The sequence below is a fragment of the Strix aluco genome, chromosome 1, assembly GCF_031877795.1.
Source record: "Strix aluco isolate bStrAlu1 chromosome 1, bStrAlu1.hap1, whole genome shotgun sequence".
In the NCBI taxonomy this organism is placed as follows: domain Eukaryota; kingdom Metazoa; phylum Chordata; class Aves; order Strigiformes; family Strigidae; genus Strix; species Strix aluco.
The window spans coordinates 53,857,686-53,879,723 of NC_133931.1; the positions used below are offsets into that span (position 1 = coordinate 53,857,686).

Below are 22,038 nucleotides of genomic sequence, written 5' to 3' on the forward strand. Positions count from 1 at the left end.
TACTAGGTTGAGTGGGACAATACCACATCCCTCCATCTGCTGGCTGTACTCCTGCTGATGCAGCCTGGGACACATTTGCCTTTGCTGCTGCCAGGGCACACTGCCAGCCTTTACAGCAGAGCTGTATTTCATCCTGTCAGACCCCAGGGTGTACCGCTGTGTGGGATTCTTCCAAACTAGATGCAAGCCTTCACGTGTATCTTGGTTAAACACTGTGTGAATCTTGCCTGCCAAGTTGTCTCTATGTGGTGGCTCTTTGTCTGGCCTGTCTACCTCTCCTCTCAGTTCAGTGTTACCCACAGAATTGGGGAAGGTGCATTCATCTTGTCACCCATGTCAGACACTACTTATGCAAAGTATCTTTCAAAAAGAAAAACTCAACTATAATTTACTCACATTAAAACCAACAAACAACCCTCAATTAATTACAACCCATTGCCCTTTGAAGGAACAATTCAAATGAAGGAAAAACTTTACCAATGGACTGGGGTTTATTTACATCATAACAAGAAACTTAAAGATATTGACACCTAGACTGAAAGAATTTGCATAGCAAGGAGAGTAAGTTATGGAGCTCAATTTCATGGTAAGAATAGAACTAATTACAAGATGTCTGTTATTTTTACAGGATTCTTATGCAGAAGATCAGTCAGGAACTACACTGATCAGAAACAGCCAGAGCATTGATACTACTTTTGATGTGTTTGAAGTCTGAACTGCTATTATTTAATATTAATTTTTCCATTGAGTTAAGAGTTATAGACCAAGTCTTGTTCCACTGGTTGTAAAGTAAAGAAAAGTGGAGAAAGGACAACAGCCTTATAAAGCACTAGTGACACACAGATTTTGAAAAACCTGAAAATAAAATGATAGCACCTAAAATAGTTAATATTCTATAAAATTAGTGATAAGTAATCCAGAATAACAAGACAAAAAAAAAATCAGAGGAAATGTTACAAGAATACTGGCTGAAAAATCATGTCTGAAAGTTACATAGTCCTGATTTACGTGAATTGAGGCATGGTGTTACTTCTGAATGTCAAGATGTGAAAACAGCAAAGACTGACCACTTGAAAGAACTTTTCTGAATCCATTGAGAACTCGATGAGAGCTTTATCATTTATTTATACCTTAAGCATAGCTTCAAGAGGTGACAGCAAGGACATGTTGATCAGTAGCAGAAATACTGAGAAAAAAATGTCTAAAAGCACTAAAGCAACTCAGCCTTCTGCTTTGTAGCCAACTCTATAGTTTCAGCATGAACTACCAGCTTTCCAGAACACATTATACACAGATAAGGCACTCCTGTTATAAATTAAAATATACTAAGCAAGTGCACTAGCTCCTTTAAAACCCTGTACTGGGGACAAAGGCAGTGCTAATCACCCTTGCTTTCTGAAGGTCTTAAGACTGCTCAGTTCCCATCAATGGCTGACACAGCCTACATTTATAAAAAATTGCTTTCAGTTTTGATTTTAATCACGGAGTATGCTAAAACAGAACCCAACCTTCCTTTCTCCTAAACGATATGAATCCCTAACCCCAAGTTATCATTTAAGTTCTTAATGCTTATATAGTCCTTCCACTTGAAAATTTATTTAACTCCTTTCAAAATGAGAGCTTCCTCCATCTCTCACAGTAAACAAGTGGCATCCTAAACTAAAAAGTGGATCAAACTCATTTCCTTAAAAGACTCGGATTACTACTAACAACAGGAAATTAACACTTCATCTTTTACTTCACTGAGACAAAGTTTTTTTCCCTCTCCTCTAGCTGACTGTTTTCATTAAACCTTTTGGAACTTTGTATTTAGAACTTTTTGCCTTCTGTCTTGCTGAAAAATGCCAACAGATTCAAAAGTGATCAAGATCAAAGCTCAGGACTGACAAATGTGATTACATAGGTCCCACATCCTTAGGAAATCAGACTAAAAATGAATCATTATTCCTGTTTTTCAGAGGCTCATTAGCTTCCAGCTGCAATAAGTTCTTGGGAAATTAATTACTGTATTATAATACAAGAAGAATTATCAAGTTGAAGAAGTTATGGTTAACTGGTGAAAGTTTCATAGCTAAAATTGTGAAAAACTGTGCTAAAAATTATAAGACAAATTAAAAATATGCCAAAATACAAAACCTTTATTAGTACAGAAGTCAGTAGCACAAGCTATAAGAACTTAAGGCAAGGATTATTATAAGGCACTGCAATCTGTATAATTGAAGTCAACAAGAATAAATATACTAAAACAAATTTTAAAAATTCAACAAATCTTTCAAAGAATGCTCTAATATAAAAGAGAATTAGTTACTTTATTATTACGGGTAGCAGAATTGTACAAAGTACCATGCATCTTGGCAGCATATGAAAGTGATGTTAAGATTCAGACACAGAAAATCTAGCTTTCATAAAAGTTACAATATTAACAACACTATATTAAGCATTTTTAACACATTACTCTTAATACTGCATTGTAGCCTTCATGAAGCACAAAGTCCTTACATTTTCCTCCTCAGTTTCTTGTACAAAGAAAGCTTCTCCATTGTCACCCAGTTTCATATGAAGATCAACAGCATCACCATTAATTTCTATATCAATCTGTGGAAAGAGACAGTTTAATGTAAGTAATTCATCATAGGGGAAAGCATTGACTTTAAGGCCCACTTAGCTCTGACAGTAAACTTTGTTCCATTGTATAATCATGATTTTTTCTCCTCCCTCTGCTTTTTGAAAGAAGTCTGTTATAATAAAGGTCTTTACTTGGTTAACCTGCAAAATACATCATGCTCCTAGCAGAGACCCTAACACCTACAAGAAAAATGGGAAAAAAAATAAAAAACATCTGAAGATTGAATCTTGTTCAACTAATTTGGAAAGCTAGTAGCATAAATAATAATCACTAATCTAGTCTTTATTTTCTGGAAGAATGATTGAAACTGTTCGTGTCCATATATTTAAAGCTCAACCTGAACTGGGGCCTGGTATAAATCCGAGTCCTTAATATCAAAAGTTCAAGACAACAACCTGGAAGCCTCCTGGAGGCAGGCTTTGTCTCAAAGGGATAGAGATTTGCCGCAATTATTTCTGCAACTCAGTTAACGTTGTTTCAGATTTTCCTGCTTGTGAGTTTATGGGAATATGACATAGGACCACAACCCTTCTGTAACCATAGTGCTTTCATCAGAGAAAGAATGTATTTATTCTCATAAAGGTACTTTAGCTTAGATTATACTGCACAGGAGGGAGAAATTACCCTTCTCCACATGTATGAAATAAAAGAAAAAACCACAAATGTCTTTCTAAAACCAAGATACAATTATTTTACTTCCTCTTCTTTGTGAAATCTTGGGCATCCAGTTAAGTTCCATTCCAAATTTTTCCAAACAAAATGTGTTCACTCATCAGATAAAATTACCTTATTTTTCAGTAAATATGTTTATCTAATGGTATCTGTATATCTGCATTTAGCCTAGCTAATTAAAAATAATCAAATACATGTCAGATGGAAACACAATGAACTTGCCTTACTGCAGAAAATTCCAATAACTTTTCAGGTTATATATAGTTTAAGCACTTTTATCAAAAGGACACCAAGTTAAATACTGTAATTGCTATGAGATATCCAATATGTACATTACTCAAGTTCTAGTTTACTGCCAATACAAAAGAAAAAATTATTTCCCAAGCCATACAGCTAGTATTTGTGATATGAACATTCATATTCATAGTTAGTTATTGTGATATGAAATGGCCAGTCAAAAAGAGGACTAATTTAATATTAGCACATGGACTGACAAGAAAAAAAATACCAACACAGTGCTAAGACAGTATCTATGTATCCTAATACACTCTGTTATTTGCCCGCTTATGAGAATAAAACCATTAGCCAAGGAAGCCCAGTCATAGGAGACAATAAATTACAGGTAGATAACCAAACATGCATGGACACTATACCTAAATCCTTAAGATAACAGCTTTTCTTTTTCCCCACAAGAACTGAATGGTTTTGATCTGTTAATCATATTTATTTCACTACTAAACACAGTTTATTCTTAAAGTATTTTCTTGAATTTCCAATTCAGTAACATGAGTTTAAAAAAACACCCCAAAACTTACCTTAGTGTTTCTTTTTTTTCAACCTTTCCTTTATGCTGATTTAGACAAACATCCCAAATTTTAGCACCTGTACCTCATACTGGTCTCTGGAAACTTCAGCATATATCTTAAGTACAGCATTGAAGCACAGATATGTGTATTCTGTGTTCCCATACATCCTTAGACTACCAATTGATTTTAGCTTCCTAACATGACAGAGAAAAATGGATACACAACGCAGTAATAAACCTTCAGTTGACTACTGAGAGAACACTCAAATGCAGAACGGCAACTCCAAGGATGAAGGGAGCAAGAAAGAGCAGCCATCCTCCACTCAAGCAAAAGCTGAGAACTACACTGACAGCCTAGTACAGCAAGTACCACAAGTAGATGTTTCTACTGTTCAACAGCTTTTCAGAGATACACAGAAGCTGAAGTCCTCTCAAATTTGGCTCAGCTTCTCAGAACTGTAAAGACATTTAGCAAACTCAAGTTTCAGATCAATCCTGTTGTAAGTGTATTTTGTTTAGACATCAGAAAGTGCAGCTATTCCACCTCTCTTGTACCTTGCAGAAAAACTGTAAAGTGTTGCAGAATTGTTAAGAAAATTCAACTTTGTCATCAGCGTGCTTATTGAAAAACACTAGCAAGTGGAAAATCAAAACAAAAAGTGAAATAACTGCTGTTAGCCTGTTATGATGATAAACTTGCAACTTTAATGTGTGAAACTCCCAGTAGGGACTGTTAACAAAAAAAATGCCCTAACATAACCACTCTTTTAGTTGTGCTTTATTCTCCTTTTACAACCAAAATATAAAGATGGGGGTAGTTTCCTGCAGTGCCTTTTCACTTCTTAGAAAAGCAGCATATAATCCCGAGGTTTTATGATCTGTTTAAATCAATCCATCCTTTGGTAGCACACCCCCAGGCAGTACTGCCATACACAGTACTCCTTACTGACAGTAAAGTCCCCCCACAATAGGTCCATTTTCAGTCAAATTTACAACCCAATCCAACTCACTCCCTAGGAACAATTACTAAAGCCTATGGAGAGGGGATAGCAGGACAATCTGCTCAGGTAGCACCATGGTCCCAGGCTGGCTGGACAGGGAATTGTACCAGGCTCTTTTTCAAATACGCCCACACAGGAACTAAGCTTCAGTCCCAGTTTTTATTTGCTTGTGGATATTAACAACTGCATTTTCTACTGCATATCAGCCTTGAACAAAGCTAACAGGGAGTAATATTTATGACAGGTCACCAACCCTTAAGACATGCTCTGTTTGTCCTCCACCCATTCCAAAAATAGCTGCTTGCAACATCAGAGACCAGTAAATGGCATTAAGCATTTCTTTCCCAGCATACTTAAATAAGTAAATAAATAGCCATGTAAACATTGTAAGACTGTGAAGTCTATATGTTGTACTGTTCTTTCAGCAGAGCTCAAAAGCTGTCAAGGCTTTTCTTTCACAGTATTTTTTTGCAGACTCCTTAGATTACCACAGGAAGTTCTGTTTTGCATTCCAAAACTATCACTCCATACAGCATATACAAGAAACTGCTCTGTACTAAATCAGCCTGTTAACTGGGTATGTGGAGGGCTGAGGAAGGAAGGAAGAGGGGGAAAAAAAGGGAATGCATTGGTATTCAAAACTTTGTTTTGGCCCACTTTCTGAACTTACCACTTTTTCTTTAGAGCGCAATACACCAAGCTTCCCAAATCGGACATGAAAAGGAGAACACTGGTATGTACCATCCTGCTGCCGGACCACAATGACATCAATGCATCCTGAAAGGGTTGCCTGATTAATGCCTTTGTACAGCTCCTTCACAGTAACCAGGACTTGTCCTGCAAGTTGTCCTACGTAGTTCATAGTCTGAGACTAAGGGAGAGGAAGAAAAAAAAAGTAAAGAAATTTTAAAAACGTAAGAAGTTTTTAAAAGTCATTTTAAAAAAACCACCTAAATATATGCGCAATGTCATTTACCAATTACTGATTACTGTAACAAGCTTTACAAAAATGCCTTCAAGAGTCAACAGAATTTTGAGCCAATTCTTATATTACTAAGTCTTCAGAGTAATAAAACCTATTCTTAATGGTTTATCAACTTTAATCTATGACTATTTAAATATTTTAAAGTAAATCTTGAAGCATGTCACTTTTAAATGCCAAAGCCTAGATTCAAGTGATACTTAATTACTCAGATAAGCTAAAAAGAGAAATTAATTCTCTGAAGACTGCCTATTTAGTACAACTGATGCTCTACTGAAAATGGAGATAACTATATATATAAGGGTACAAAAAAAAAAAGTCAGTCAGGAAAAGTTACAGAGTGTGCACTACGTGTAACTTCCTTTATAGCTCTATATCTTAAAAATGGCAGAGTCACCTTAAAGAAGTTATCAAAAGATCTAACGGGCGACAGAGGAGTTTGAGAATGAGTGTGGAGAAAACATACAGAAGAAATCCAGTTTTCTTCCTATAGAAGGAAAGCACAACACCAGCGAATTTATTCGCCACGACAAAAGTACTAAAACCTCTTGCAACATAAAAATCATGAGCTTGTAAAAGCCTTTCTTGAAAATCCCTGCCATTGACCTTCAGAATATAAAACTGAGATGAGCAAGACTTGCACCTGTGGTAGGTGATGACAGATTACTCGAATTTACTGAGACTCTCTCATTGACCTTTGATTAAATAAAACTACAATAAGTATCATCTATAGTTACAATGTATACTTCTCTAAACAGTCTAATGAAACTTGTGGGTACCTACATTTAAAACAGCTGCTGAAGTAAAATTTGCTCTGTGAAAACAGTAAACCTAGCAACATGACCTTGTCCTGAACACACCTCCCATCCACAAGAAGCAGATGAGTTACCAGGGAACAACCATTATTTCCACAGAAACTACACCTAAAGAAAAAACACGAAATTCCAAATGCTACACTTTTATGTGTGAAAAGCAAGTCTTAACCAAGTTTACACACTCATGCAATATATTATTTTAAGTGTAAAGAGTTATCTTACCCACTACTTATTTTTCACAGGTTTTAAAAAGTTCCAGTCAACAGAAAAGAAATGTTAAAGTTTTTTTGTGGTTGTTCATACTCCTGACACCAGAAAATTGAAAAAGAACAATATATAGTCTAGGTGAAGGAATCTTACTAGATGAGAGTGGGGAGTTCAGGACAGAATACAAGGAAAGGAAGATGCCCACAACAAGGTTATGCTATAGGTAAACAAGATAACACATAGAATCACTTATCAAACATTCTGTTTAATCCATCAAAAATACTTAAGTGAATGAATGAATTTTGAACGACTGCAAGTCTTTCAGACTAAGAATCCAATGTGAACTATGACCGCCAATAAGAAATGAAGTCCAAAGATTTCTCAGAACATCTGAGCTTTAACAGAAAGAGAAGGGAAAACTGTGAAGGTCTTCTAATGGAAACCTACATGCAACCTTCCTCAATCTGCCCTCTCCTGCCTCCCACCCAAAAGACTGCTACAAGCTCATTTCAAATATATCCAAGCAATTGCATGCCTCTGAAGTTAAAGGTATTATTTGGGAGAACAAAGAGCTACTGCAAACAAGCAAACCATGCAACACTGAACACAAAACAAGGCTTAAATTATAAACATTCTATTTGGGGATAATATTTTTACAAAACAGTGTATTTGTCTATTCACTAATCTATTTTATTAGCCTCTGAACAAGGTTTAGGATTTTTCTTAATGCCTCTAAATAAAACCATATTGCACTACAAGAGTTCTCCCTCCTGATACTGCTTTCATTATCTAGGTAATTAATTATTTCCGTTGTGAGCCTTCAAAGTCTTCCTTACAGTAATGCAGAGTATATTGCATTCATTCAAAAGGAAGCTACTTTTGTAGCATCTAACAGTATCAATATAATTGTAAACATGCAGGAAATCTAAAACTACTTTCACAGACTTAGAGCAGCTATGGAAGTATTTTCTCCATCTCAGGCTTCTCAGGCCTAACATACATTACCTAATCATATTTAGAATTTTGGGAAGAAAAAAATAAAAACCTTTCCTCTCCAAAAGACTTAAAAAGGAAGATGGGGGTTTTCCAATACAGATTTAAAAATGTTTTGAAATTATCCACAGATTTACTGAGCTAGGTAATGTGCAAGAGAATTTGCTCCCGTTGTTTCTGTACAATGAGGTTGATGAAGACAAAAAGAGCAGTGTCATTGCGTGACTAATGAGATTAGCAGAATGGACTCCCTATCAATACTAGTGATTAATAAAATTCAGTTACATCTCTAAGTAGTTCCATGTACAACTATAAAATTGACTGCTTGCTAATGAAATAATAGCTCACTTGCTAAAAAGAGGAGGTCTCACTTCAACCTTTCTTCATCTGACCCTCTTAATGAACTGATTTTAGCTCACTGACACAGCTGGAAGAAGTCTTCATATTTTGTTGTTGTTGTTTGTTTCAGTGGGTTAGTAAATTAGATTAGCTCACAAAGAAGAACATGACAAACACCAGAGAGTCATGAGGCACAACAGCAGCACCAGAGAGCTAGGAAAAAAAAAAAAAAAAAAAAAAAAAAATGCTAGGGCAGGGAACTGAACATCTTCCTTTTGACAAGTGAGAGAGATATTTGCTCCATTTCATGGAACTGTAACCCAAGACAGAAAGGTAGCAATATCTCTGCTTTACTGTTTAAGCAATTGGTCTTCCCCTACAATGACAGTCCTCTTTATTCTCAATCTTAGGAAAAATTCTCTAACGCATAGTCATTATCATTCATGGCTATACCTTGGCTGCTTCCAAGAGAAGTCTATGGTATTGGTTTACAAAGAAAAGTTGATTTCATGTCACCAAGGAGACTGAATTTGTTAAATGTTTGGCACAATCAGGAATAGAAGTCCTTATTAGAGTCTCCATTCCATATATTTCATTTCAGTGAATAGGACTTGAGAAGTAGACATTAGCAAGGAATTCTCTATCATTTAAGTAGCAACTGTTTAAAAGATCAGAATTTCACACCAACTGCTACAAATTGTGTTCATTTGATAAATAATCTCATTTTCCTCACATACATGCTAACTAACCTTGTCTAACCACAGAAAAAAATCACAAAAAAACCCCACCCAGGACTGAAGCATTTACCTATTTTACATATATTCTTGGTTTCCTATAGTGAAAGTTATCTCTTTTATAGATCTCACATTTCTGTAGCTCACAGCACAGCCACTTTTATGATCATACATAAACAGAATAATCTGTTACATGTGAAAAAGTTATGAACTTCTGAACCTACTGAGTATTAAAAACAATGCTTATAAGGAAAGAAGTTTTTTATGATCCAAGTCTTAATGCAAACATTGTTTTGTACATTGTAAGCAAACAAAATTGTAGATCAGAAACTGAGGTATATTATTGCTTATCAGTTTGTAGTTCAGCTTTTAACATAATGTTCACTTTGTAAGATAAACATGTTATTTAAGAAGGTTCAAACTGTAGCAAGCAAATGATCAAATAGAAAAAAAGTGTCACTACATACCTGAGAAACATAAGATGTTTAATTTACCTCAAATGTCAATAGAACCCCAGCTAGGAGATTTTAAAATTTTGAGGGTTTTTTTGCGCTAAGTTCTATTGTATATTGTTGGAAAACTTGTGGTGAGCAGTGCTGAATCTGACTATAGCAAGGAACAATGTAAAATGTTATTGTGTTAATCCTTGCAAATGCAATAGAAATAGTCTGATCACAAAATAACCAATAAGACAAAGTATTTCCTCAGTAACACTCTTTATTTCATGCTTAGTAAACATTTGCTAAATGCCATTGTCCTGAAAGCAGAGAAAACCAGAGAGGTGTATGCCTTCATAACCCGCTCTAAGAACCTAAAAAGCATGCCAATTTCAAATGCTACAACTCAAGGCAGAAGTCTGATGTACAAGACAAGCTAAGAAAGGGCAATGCAGCAATATTTCATAATACTGTTTAGCTTTTAAGTTTTATTTATTTTGATATCCAGAGTATATACATTACCTGATGCAGTCAAATTCCAGAATGCTGCATAAAAGCTGAAGTTAATGTAGCTAACTACTGTTTATTCTTCCAGGATAGCAAATTAAAAGGCTATTAATACCTAAGGTCTCACAGCAGAAAAACACTTTTTGTGACTTTTGAGGCTTCAGAGAGATTGATTTTTTAATGTTCGTGCAATACTACCTAGTTTGCAAAAATTGTTATAGTTGAATATATTAATACTACTAAGCTAAGCACAACTGTAATCGGAATGGAGGAAAGGATCTCTGTCCTATATCATAAAAAAGATTTTTTTTCTGGCAAGAAGCCATTACACTGCAAAAGGCAAAAAGTGAAACTGCCTTTTTTTTTTTTTTTTTTGAGAGAGAGAGAGAGAGACCATAACAATAAACACAAAATAAGAAAATATCTACTTTGGAAGTTCAAGAACTAAAAACAGAGTTCTGTGCCCACATCTATAAAATCCTTAAATCAATTAAACTAAAATTAACCCTGCATAGGTTGGTTGACTTCCTCATGTTACAGCAATAAGGAATAGAATGGCTCTCAGAAATAATGACTAAACAGCTACAGCTCAGATTAAGTATCTAACTTGCTCTACATGATAGATGGCCAAATTTTCAAAACTCATCACCAGGAATGCTTACATTATCATAACTTGAACAGGAGGTTTTGTGGATAGGAATTATATCTATGTACCATTAACAAATATGTTATTTTGGCTGCTACAAAACCAACACCTTTTCTTGAACAATTTTATGTTATTCAGTAATATCCATATACAAGTGCAAGATAGAATCAAAAGACTGTCCACAAATTTGTGTTTTCTGTGAATTTGGAGTACTGTTTTAGTAAAGGTAAACTGCATTTTTTGTGTTCTTAAAGCCAACATCTTTTATACAGGTGCACCCATGTGAACATGAATACTGCAGATGCCCAGTTCAACAACAGAAAAAGAAGAGTGCAAGTTACTCAAAGGTAAGCTATCAGATTGCTCTAGAGCAGAGATACAGCTTTAGAGGGCATAAATTGCTGCATAAAAGAGTTACTTAAATGTAGATCTTTGCTTACAAGAGAATAGGTGTTTACACATCCCACTTATTTTGAGATACATTTAGAGGATTAAGAGATAGTCTAATGCCACATGATGTAAACAGTAAAGAAGTTGCATTTGTTTCAAGAGATTAGGTAGGAAAACAAAACAAAAAACATGCATAGCAATGGCTTTCTTCAATTTATCTCATCCTGCCTATATTTGCATGTATATATATTTATGAGGCAGGAGCTTTACTTAACCAGAGAAAACCTTTAGCAAGTGTTTTACTAGTTTCTATTTTGTACCCTGAAAAGATTGGGGCAGGGGGGTGGGGGTGGATAATAACCATGTGAAACAGGACCACTGTAGCATCAGGTCTACTCAGCAAAAACAAGCAAACAAACGTCTTTGCTCCTAAGTAAAGGTTTTAATTGGTGTTTAGGATTGCTCCTAGTACTGCACAGAGCACTTATGGAACAAAAATGGGAAACAAAGTAAGTCTGCTGAATGCCTAAAGTCTTACACATACTATGAAATACAGGCAGTCAATTTTTATATATTTTAACTATGCTATAGGAAATTACATACCCATAACTTAGCAATCAATCTGTCAAACTCACCAAGATTCCAGAAGGAACCCTTTCATGGACAGCAACACTGCTATTGAAGTCATCTTCAAAACCATCCTTTTCCGAGAAATGCATCTCAGAAAACAGAAAACTAACTTTCCACCGTACAGGTAAATGTAAAGCTTACAGCCATAATGGAATGTTGTATCAGCATTTCTTCTCTTTCCATCAAAGCAGAAGAATTATATAAATCTTCTGGTCTCTTAGAGAAAAATGTTTGCTATACTTTCCCAGGCAGCATGATGATTAAAAAGGAAGTGCTTCTTTAAGAAAGCTCACATAGAAACTCTCTCGCCAATAGGCTTTGCTTGAAATGTCACAGCCCCCTTGCGCTCTTTGAGATAAGTAATAACATGGGCAGACTTTGCCATATGTTTGCACTGATAGGTAATGATCTTGTTTTACATCAGGTCACGTGACTTTAGCTGAGGCTCCCTCGAAAAGAAACGGGGATTTAGTTAATGATTCTTAAGCAAAGTCTACATTAGCTCACTTTTCGCCCACTGTTGCAACTCTACCACCTGTAGCAGCATTCAAAGTCCTAGTTCAGCCTGCTGCACACCTAATTCAAGGGTGCCTGCTGCCACTCCATGTGCCCGCTCCCTCCGCTGATGGTTTTACTGGGATAGCTAGTCCAGTTTTATAGGACAAATCTGGTGACATTTCAGGGTCTGGTATTTGTGGGCTGTTTTTTCCCCTTTTTGAAATTGCATTATAACAGTAAAGAGACAACTGATCTGGTGTCAAGCTTATACTAAACCATACAAAAACAATGCACACCAAAATAAACATCTTTTTCCTGTGGAAATTTTCCTACTTTCTTTGAACTGAATTGTTACAGCACTATAATTTGGGTGTGTGAACAATACATACAGGCTTATTGTATACCTAGCTCCATGACTGAGAATAAGAATTAATTTTTGATCTGAGCAATTTTGAAATGTCATTACTTCTCTAAACAGTATCATGGATAGGTGAAAGAACTGAGGAAGTATAGTAGTTAAACAAAACAATTCTACCCCTCAATGGGAGAGACATTCTCTGAGGACCATTAATGTTTCCTCAACATAGACATATTCTCATTACCTTAAATCCATGCATCTTCTCTCCACCCCCACAGTGTTATTTTGTGTCTGCTACAGAAGACTGTGAAGGACTACTTCCAGAATTACAAGCTAAAAAATAATCTAGGATCCTACTACCATCTTCATTCTATCCTCTAAATTTTGTAGATTTATTGCACTAGGCTCTGATGCAAGGACAATGAATCACATTATTGGATGCAGACAAACGGCTTGTAGGTTTCCAAAATAATTAATGCGCCACACTTCAGGACAGAACTAAATCACTCTTGATGACAAACTCCTAAACTGAGTGTTGGGACTGTTGTATCTGCAGTAAAGTTGCAACAAGCTCCTACCATCTCTGGGCCCTTTTCTATACACTGAATAAGTTCATATTTAATGTGGCTCTTCACAGGAAAAATTACTGGGTTTGTTAGCAGACCTGACAATATTTTCATAGGATAGTAAGAATTACTAGACCTACTCAATTTTCCTCTGCTTGTTTATCATTCCTTTATCACGTGTGTTCTGCTAGAATACAGCAAAAAACACAGTTTTGAGCAGAACGGAAGCCAGCTTTGTAAGACAGTCCTTCTTTTCAAACACTTTTGACTTAGATTTGTGTTATATTTTTGTGTATAATTTTCTGTTTTATCTATTTTATTTGAGTATTTTTCAGTATTTCAGATTGACATTGTTTTCTTCAAAGCTTCTAAAACTGTTTTAGAAAACCAACTTTCTAGAATACAGAAAAAATTGAGGTCACTGCAGTAAGGTAAGATTTAGACAGGTAATAAGCTTTGCACATTTAGTAAGCCTCCTTCTCTTATTTCTCAATAGTAATAAGGTACATAAAATATAATTCCCTCCAAGTAAGTTTAAATACCATTTATTTACATTTTACACAGGAAAATTAGCTTTAGTTTTGAAAAGCAAATACCCCAAATTTGGAAGTACTAGAAGCAATGGTTTTCATTCAACACTAATCCAGCTTTTTGTCGTGGGTAGATTTTACTGTGGTTTAGCCTCAGAATGCACATATGAGTTTCTTCACTAGCCTCATGCAAGTTAATACTGCTGACAAAGATCACTCATCATCTTATGGTTTGTTTTGGTTTTTTTTCCCTCTGCTCTTTGTGGGTCTACACATCTTATCCCATTGCTCATTAGTCAAAATCCCTGATGGGAAATATGATTCCATTTTTAAATGGTACTTTTCTATAGTAACCTTCATAATATATTTGACTGCATTTATTTAGTTTTACAGCATCCCAGAGATGCAGTATTAATTTTTTCACCTATGCAATGGAAAACTCAGGCCAGGAGATTAGGAATTGAAAATACAGGGGTTTTTAGCACAGTTAAAACTTACATATCCCAGATGCTCATTACAAAAAAACCCCCAAACACATAGTTTCCTTGTGAAAGTTACATTGAAGTGATTTAATTGTACTGTATAGGAACTGTAGAACCAGCATGGCCAGAACACAGCTACAGAACATTCCCCCAGCTTTCATCAGTAGATGTCATTCTAAGTTCTGGAAGGAATGAAGCAGAAATCCTACAGACATGAGCTTCTAAAAACATTTTCCTGTGCCCCAAGTTCTTGATCCTAGCCCTGGTCTGAAACATCTGCTTACTGAAACTGGAAATAAAGCTCTGCTCATTTCACCTTGTGGTAAAATATACTCAACACAGTATCTCTGTTACTTTTAATTGCAAAAGTCTATCCATGCTCAATATGGACTTTTAGACCTAATTTAAAGGCTAATAACTTTGCCAAAATAAAATAAATTTAGACATGAATAACAGAAGACATACTGAATGAAGACCATCTGGCCTCAGATCCCTTCTGAGGGACACAAGAATTTTCCTAAGAAAACAGCTAGGGTTTTTGCTCTAGTTTCACTTCTTATACGAAAATGAATATACTTGCTAAAGTTTTCCACATAAAGGCTGAAGGTGGCTAATATATAACTTTGAATTAAATTTTCAATTTCAGCAAAGTTATGTGCAACTAAAAATCAAGTTCTTCTCAGAAAAGCTGAAAAAAGACTAAAAGGCAGTGTTACTTGCTTTTACCTGCAATTCCCAGCCATCCAAAAAATAAAAATAATGGAAAAACCCTATCACAAGTAATAACAGCATTGTACAAGAATCCAAACAGTTAACAAATGTTAGAGAAACACCAGTGATACAAAAAATTAATAAAATCAAATGTCTAGTTTTCCATCTGTGATGCAAGATGGTAAATTCAATGCTTTCAAGATCTCCTGTCAGGTGGAGGCAAGAGACATTCAAATTAGAATGTTTTTTCAATGCAGCTTACGTATTTTTTTAATCTAAAAAAAAAACAATAGCAAGAAAGGAAATCCACAGTTTATCTGGACTTGGACCTTTTGTAACATGTCAACAGTTACATCTGTATGATCTACTACTAATCACCTGATTCTGGTATTATGGCATCTTTCCTTGTATTAATTTGTGTATTTTTTTTTAAGCCACCTTTTTTTCTGTTTACAAAGGAACTTCAGTGAGAACAAAGAATACTTTAAGAGTCCATAAAATAAGTTTTACTGTTAAAACTATCAGTTCAATCAAAACCTTAGGTTACATGCACACAGAAAGTTCTTATGTGTGTGAAGACCTTAACTTCTTTCAAGGTACTGAAAAGAAGTAACTGGCTAATCCAAGAGTGCACCTCTTTGGAATCTGTACGACCATATCCCACACAAGTGCCTGCCACACTTGACACAGCTATTTCCAGCAGCACAGACTCTCCTACAGCCACATCATCCTTGGTTCAACTTATTTCTAGACACATGCCACAGAACCTAAAGTTTCTGAATAGAAATTCCATCCATCTCATTTTTGCATGAGATGAGAGACAGCAGATGAAGCTTTTCCTGTATGTTTCTAGAAAGCCCTAAGCATTTCCCTAATGAGCAATCCCTTATCTTTCCATTTTTTCCATTTAAAAAGGTTTTTTTCCAGGCACTGATCTGTCTCAAGTGTATTTATATTTTCTTACAACCTTCCAGGATTTAAAAGTCAAAGCAAAAGAACACAGTCATGTATTTAAGTATGAAATGCATCCTGATCTATTAGTGGTGAATAATTTGTTTACCATATACATGAATATAAGATCTGAGACTAGTACATATCTTCAGGTTGACAAGAAAGAACAGAAATAATCTTATTCTGAGAAATACATATATGGAATATCCAAAAAAATTCTTAATATAGTGTATGTGAACAAGAAACCTTTTTTTACTCAATAGACTCTTCATATTGTTGAACTGATGAACACGTACCAAAACAGAACAACATCCATAAATTTAATTTGCATGTAAGACTTGGATATTTTATTAGAGAATCAGGTAAAAATGCTAGTATTCCCCCATAAATTCCCCCCCATACCATGAGATTAAGGAATGGGGAAAATTAGATATGGCCGAGCAAAATAGCATATGCTTACTCATTCACCAAACACAATCTACTTGCATTATTGAGTTTTAATGAACACAGAGATCACCTGTCTAATGGATATATCTGTTCATCCCTAGCACACAACAGCATGTCTGCACTGTCTACAGGGGACATGACAAACTTGTAAAGCAGCCTCACAGATTTCTTGTTGGTGTTAACATGCACACTTTTCATTTAGGGAGTCAACAGCTTTAAGTTTGGGGATTTTTTTTAAAATCATATTTCAGTTCACATCACAAACTAAATTCTATTGTTAGCCAAGTGAGAGACAATTAATTCCATTTCTAATGGAATCTCAGTTACAATTCATTATTGGAAGCACTACTTTGACAGAATTTTGCAAAGAATCCTTTACACATTTCCTTTAAAAGGCCTTTCATAACCATCAATACAGAAGTACATTTCCCAAGGAGACAGTTATGCAGTCTGAAAAAAAGACAAGTAAACCTAAAGACTTGGCCTAAGACTAGCTTAGCATGTGCTTGTTTTAGCCACATAGACCAATACAAAAATGTCACATGGTACACTGGAGACTTTTCTATTATTGTTTTACACATTTACATTTCTGGTATTGAACTTAGGCACTTTGGATAAAAAAACGGGCCGGATCCTCAGCTAAAAATCTTATCCATTCACTCAGTGCAGCAGCAGCGATGAGGAAGTGTCCCTTAGTGTTAGGAAAAGAGTGACTCGGGACAACTTCCGGTGGTTACTGTCAAATTACATTACTGCAAAGCTGAAAGAAACTGGCAACAATAAAATACTTAACTAGGAAGGAGAAGCTAGCATCCTTTACCTGGAAATTCCCTTGAAAAGAAAAAAAATAATTTCTATAAAAATTTTAAAAATCCCCCACAAATGCGCTAAGTTTCATCCTCACACAAAGACAATTTGGCTTGACTTGGCATGGCAGTCTCATACTAAATCAGACTGCCTGCACAAACTGAAATGTAAGTAATAATGTTTCCACATACTAGAGTGTTTGTAACAACCAAGATGAGATAGTAGCTAGGCAGAATAAAAACTCATTTTTAAGCGAAACATTCTTTGCAAAGCAGCAACATTTTTACTATGCTTGAAGTGGGCAATTTTACTTACATTTTTTTAAAAAATTCTCTGCTTACCTATATAACAGTGAGGTATTTACAGAGATGACATCTTTGTGTTACTGTAGAACCTTAAAATGCAACTGCAATGAGATAAAAGGTTCATAAAGGAGTACTCTTGATCAACATCATCAGATGCAAACTTGGGATGCTACTATACTACATTCTCAGAATCTCCCTGGTATGGGATGAAGACATCTAATGTATATGTTTTAGATCTGAATTTGATCACAAACATATCACCTGCTGCTTTGTATAAGCCTGAAAGCTTTTTCTCTGTGGATATATGTAATATGCAGCACTGACTCTCACACCAGGTGTCCTTTCATCCCTTTTCAGACAGTTATGTACAATGTATTTGCATTTCACGATATAAACAATGTTTAGAAGTTACTTTATATATAAGCCAAAGCTATTTTACAAAAACAAAACAAAACAAAAAAGTAGCATTCTAATTCAACACAGATATTCTATGATCACACACAGACCTTCAAGAACTGTCTGGTATCTTATATGCTGTGATCTTGCACTTAAGATGTAAAAGACTGGAAAAGAAGAAAATTGTGATTTGAAGTATTAACCATCTGAGCATCTTCCAGGAAGAAAAAAACAAATGCAACTAATTCAACCTCTAGCTTTTACAAACCTCTAGCTTTTACAGTGTGTCTTTGAACAAAACCCTTTCAGATTTATCTGATCTAGACTGCAAGTTCTCTGGGGCAGAGACCAAGTCATAAAGCATGCAATGCAAAGAAGGGCTACTCTGGGCCTCAAGATACATAAGGAGGTGTCAGGTACGGTAAGTGCATTTTATGTTCCCCCATAGTTGATCATGACTTTACACTAGTGGAAAGAAATGCTGGAACTAGGGAGAAAGGACAAAAAGTTCTCTGCACTGTGGAACTGGAACATTTTACATGTATGTTGTCCAAGTAAATAACAAAGAATTTTGTAACAAATCAAAAAGTACTACGACAAGTTCAAACACCACCTCTTTTACGGGCCATTAAAAACCCCAAACATTTTGATATACTTAACTGAAAAGTTATGCTAAGAGTTTAAAAATTAATACTGTAATTGCTTACAAGAGCCTTTCACCACTATCTAGTTATTCCTACTGTAATTAAGAATACCAGATAATACAGCATTTAATTCAAAGTTCCTGACATCCTGAGCTCATTTAGAAACTTCTTAGCTTATCTGTTGAATATTCTGCTATATAGCAGTACCGTGTTTTTACAGAGCACCTCACAGATCATTCCCTTACTCCACTCGAGATCTTCCTTGATTTTTGTAAGAGATGGCAAAACTGTTTACATTCCTGGATGTTCTGGGATGCAACGAAACTGTAGCAGGGGCTAGGAGAGAAGGCACAACTGATGGCCCTGCCTGGAGCTAGTTGCCTAGTACGGCTACAAACAATGGTTAGGTATCTACTGAGTGACTGACAAGCCCACACTCAGTAACACAAAGTGAAGTCATTTTGTGACTTCTGATTTTTCATTCTGACTAATGAATATCTGTACATTCTTAAGACGTGTATTACACTACATTTTTCCCCTCTTTCAATATATTTTGCAAACATTAAGAGCTCAGTATTCAAAATTGTCCTGAGAAATATTATTATAAAGTATGAAGAACCAAAACCAAACAATAAAATGCCCAAACAACCGAGTTCTGTAGGATCGCCTATCATTTCCTCCTTTGATGGTATCCTAAATAATACCATATACGATTATGTTTCTTGTAACAACTACGGGTTTTTGTTTGGAAAAAAAAGTAATCAGAAGAGATGCACATGCAGCCAAAACACAGGTATATTTATGACATCATTTTGCTAGATGGAAATGCACACGTTTAAAAAGCATATTTCTTGCTCTATTAAAATCATTGATGTCTGCTACACGTATTCAGTTACCGCTTACGGAGAGCAAAAATCCAGTTCACACAAATTAATTTAGACGTGCACTTGGCAAAACCTCAAATATATACACAAAAAATGCAGACGGTGTACTTACTTCCAGTGATTAATACTTCATATTCCCTACACCAGTAGGGATAAACAGAAAAAACAAAGGAGGAGTGCCCCGCAGGTACACAAGTCAACCGCCTGAGTTTCAGAAATGCATCTCCCTAGATCGGAAGGAGCCGGGGCAGCGCGGCACGTATCGCGATTTTTAACATTTAAGAGTCGCACCGCCAAGCGGAGCCGGTAAACCGCCGTTCCGAAGCAGCACACCGCCCTCGCGGCACCGCAAGGCTGGCTGGCGGCTCCAGGGGTCACCCTGCGCGGCCCGGAGAGTCGCAGCCCCCCACAGCCCGGGTCTATCCACACACCTGGCTGCCAGGGGACGGGCGGGGGTGTTCCCCCTTGCCCGCACACCAGGACGGGCTGCGGGGGACCCAGGGCAGCGGCTGGGCGCGCAGGCAGCGCCGGCGGGCGGGCAGGCCAGGCGGCCCCGCTGCCCAGCGACGGTGAAAGGCGGCGGGGGGGTGGGGGGGCTCAACGGTGACTGCTCGGAGCCTCCTTCGGGGAGGGGAGCGAGGCCGGGCCGGCAGCCGGGGCAGGCCCTCCGCCACCCGCCTTCCCCGGCAGCCGCCCGGGTTCCCTCAGCGCCCCCGTCCACTTCTCTCTCACACACGGGCAAACATCGCGGCCCCGTGCGCGCCCCCTCCCTGAGCCGACTTGGCGGCAGCGGCCCCTTCCCGCTTACCTGGAGCGAGGCCCGGGGGGGCCGGCGCCAGCCGCGGGCAGGCGGACGGTCGGTCGGTCGGATGAATGGAGGGGGCCAGCCGGGGCAGGGACGCGGGGCTGGGGGAGCGGCGGGCGGGGGAAGCCGCGCTCGGCTGGCGGCGAACTGCGCCAAGCGGCGGCGGGGTTGGCGCAGCGCGTGCACGTCCGCGCGCGCGCGCACTGGGTGGTGGGGGGGGCGGGGGGCGCGCGCCGCCGCGGCGCGGGCGGGCGAGCGCGCGCGCGCCACCTCAGCGGCGCGGTCCCGCCTCGCCCCGGGCGCCACGTGACCTTGGGGCGACGCAGGGAGGGGGTGGCGGACGCGCGCGTGGCCCCGCGCGCGTGCGCGTGGGGTGGTTGCGCGCGAGCGGCGGCGGCTCAGGCCCAGCGCCCTGTCGGGGGTGGGGGAGCGGGGTGGGGAGTGCGGCCGATCCCGCGTAACTTGCGCCCTGTGGGGCAGCAGGCGGCTGCGGGCATTTTAACCGGCGCCAGCGAAGGGGGATGGAGGAGCAGAGGCTGTGGGCGACAGCGGCCTTGCTGAGGCGGTCACCCCCGGGCCTGCCTTCCTCGGTCGTCCTCCTCCGCCGCCCTTCCCCGGCGCCGCAGAACCTCTCCGGGGGGCGTCGGGAGGCTGTGGCCCGGCCCCGTGTTGCGGTCGTAAGGGCAGAGCGGTCAGGGCTTGGGTGACGCATCCCGGCTACCTACCGCGGTGCTTGGGTAGCCGCCCGTTCCCTCAGGCGCGGGGCTGAGGTGGTCATCAGCAGACTGCTCGGCAGCTGTTTATAGCCGTGGTCTGAGCTGTGTCTCCCAATTAACACCTCGTGACAGGGATGTTTCAACAGAAACTCTGCATTCAGGGTGTTTGTGGCTTTATACAACCTGTCACTGCATCCTTTTGAAAGCTACCGCTCTACCCAGAGGAGGCCGGAAAAGAATTTATTGCATGGTATCATGGAATATCAGGTTGGAAGGGATTTCAGGGATCACCTGGTTCAGCCTTTCTTGGCAAAAGCACAGTCTAGACAAGATGGTCCAGCACCCTGTACAGCTGAATCTTAAAAGTGTCCAATGCTGGAGAACATTTATAAATGGAGGACACTTACTTTTTTTTAAAAGGAAAGTGTAAAATTGCAAAATCAAAACGTGTCCAGCAAGCCAGGGATGTATTTCAGGTCAGCGGCTTTATTGCCCATTGCTTTTGTGATTCATGCCGCAGCTCAATGAAGTTGGCTTGATGATGTGTTATTATTTACTTGAGTCACACTATTGCCCAGAGGTCCCAGATGATATAGAGACATAATATGTACTAAAACAGGATAATATTCTCACCCCAGACAACTTGCAGTATAAAAAAGGGAAAAGAGAAGTAGCGTAATTGGAAATACAGTCTAGGTTTCACAAATATGAATTAAGTGTTTTATCACTATCCATGTTGCTTCTTTATTTCACTGTACTTTTATTTGTCTACCAATTACTTTTTCATCTGCCAGTCTGTTAACAAGAGTTTTGTTAAAGGCTGGCTTTGCCCCACTTGGTGTTAGAGCCATTTTGGGCTCTCACATAGGTTTTATATAATTGTCATGCAAGAAATCAGGCAAGTTAACAGAGTATTCAGTGCAACTGACAAAAAGACATGCTAGCATGCAAAGTAGTGTATAGACAAAGTTTACTGTGGTAGTCCATGTATCTAAAAAGATCCTTGACGATCTTTTGTACTGGTTCTACAAAGAGAGAAGATCTGTTTATTCATCTGTACCTACTGGGACAAGCTGCCTAAAAGACTGTAGCTGGTGAGTTTGCTTATTTGGAAATAATATAATTAAATCTAGAACTAAAAGAAAATTATCCCT

General features: G+C 38.2%; 1 protein-coding gene across 4 annotated transcripts in view; it reads right to left on the bottom strand.

Moving 5' to 3' along the window:
* LPIN2 (lipin 2) overlaps positions 1 to 20,318 on the bottom strand; it is a 46,007-nt gene extending 25,689 nt beyond the window's left edge. For 2 of the 4 annotated variants that reach the window (XM_074821350.1, XM_074821345.1), the window contains exons 1-3: positions 11,790 to 12,119; positions 5,775 to 5,975; positions 2,500 to 2,595 (exon numbers count right to left, since the gene is read on the bottom strand). In XM_074821350.1, the coding sequence (XP_074677451.1) occupies positions 2,500 to 2,595; positions 5,775 to 5,975; positions 11,790 to 11,873 (381 nt within the window). In that variant the 5' untranslated portion in view covers positions 11,874 to 12,119. Of the gene's footprint in view, positions 1 to 2,499; positions 2,596 to 5,774; positions 5,976 to 11,789; positions 12,120 to 20,171 lie in introns of those variants that run through there. The other 2 variants (XM_074821365.1, XM_074821357.1) reach the window with 2 other exon arrangements.
* Between the last annotated feature and the right edge of the window lie 1,720 nt (positions 20,319 to 22,038).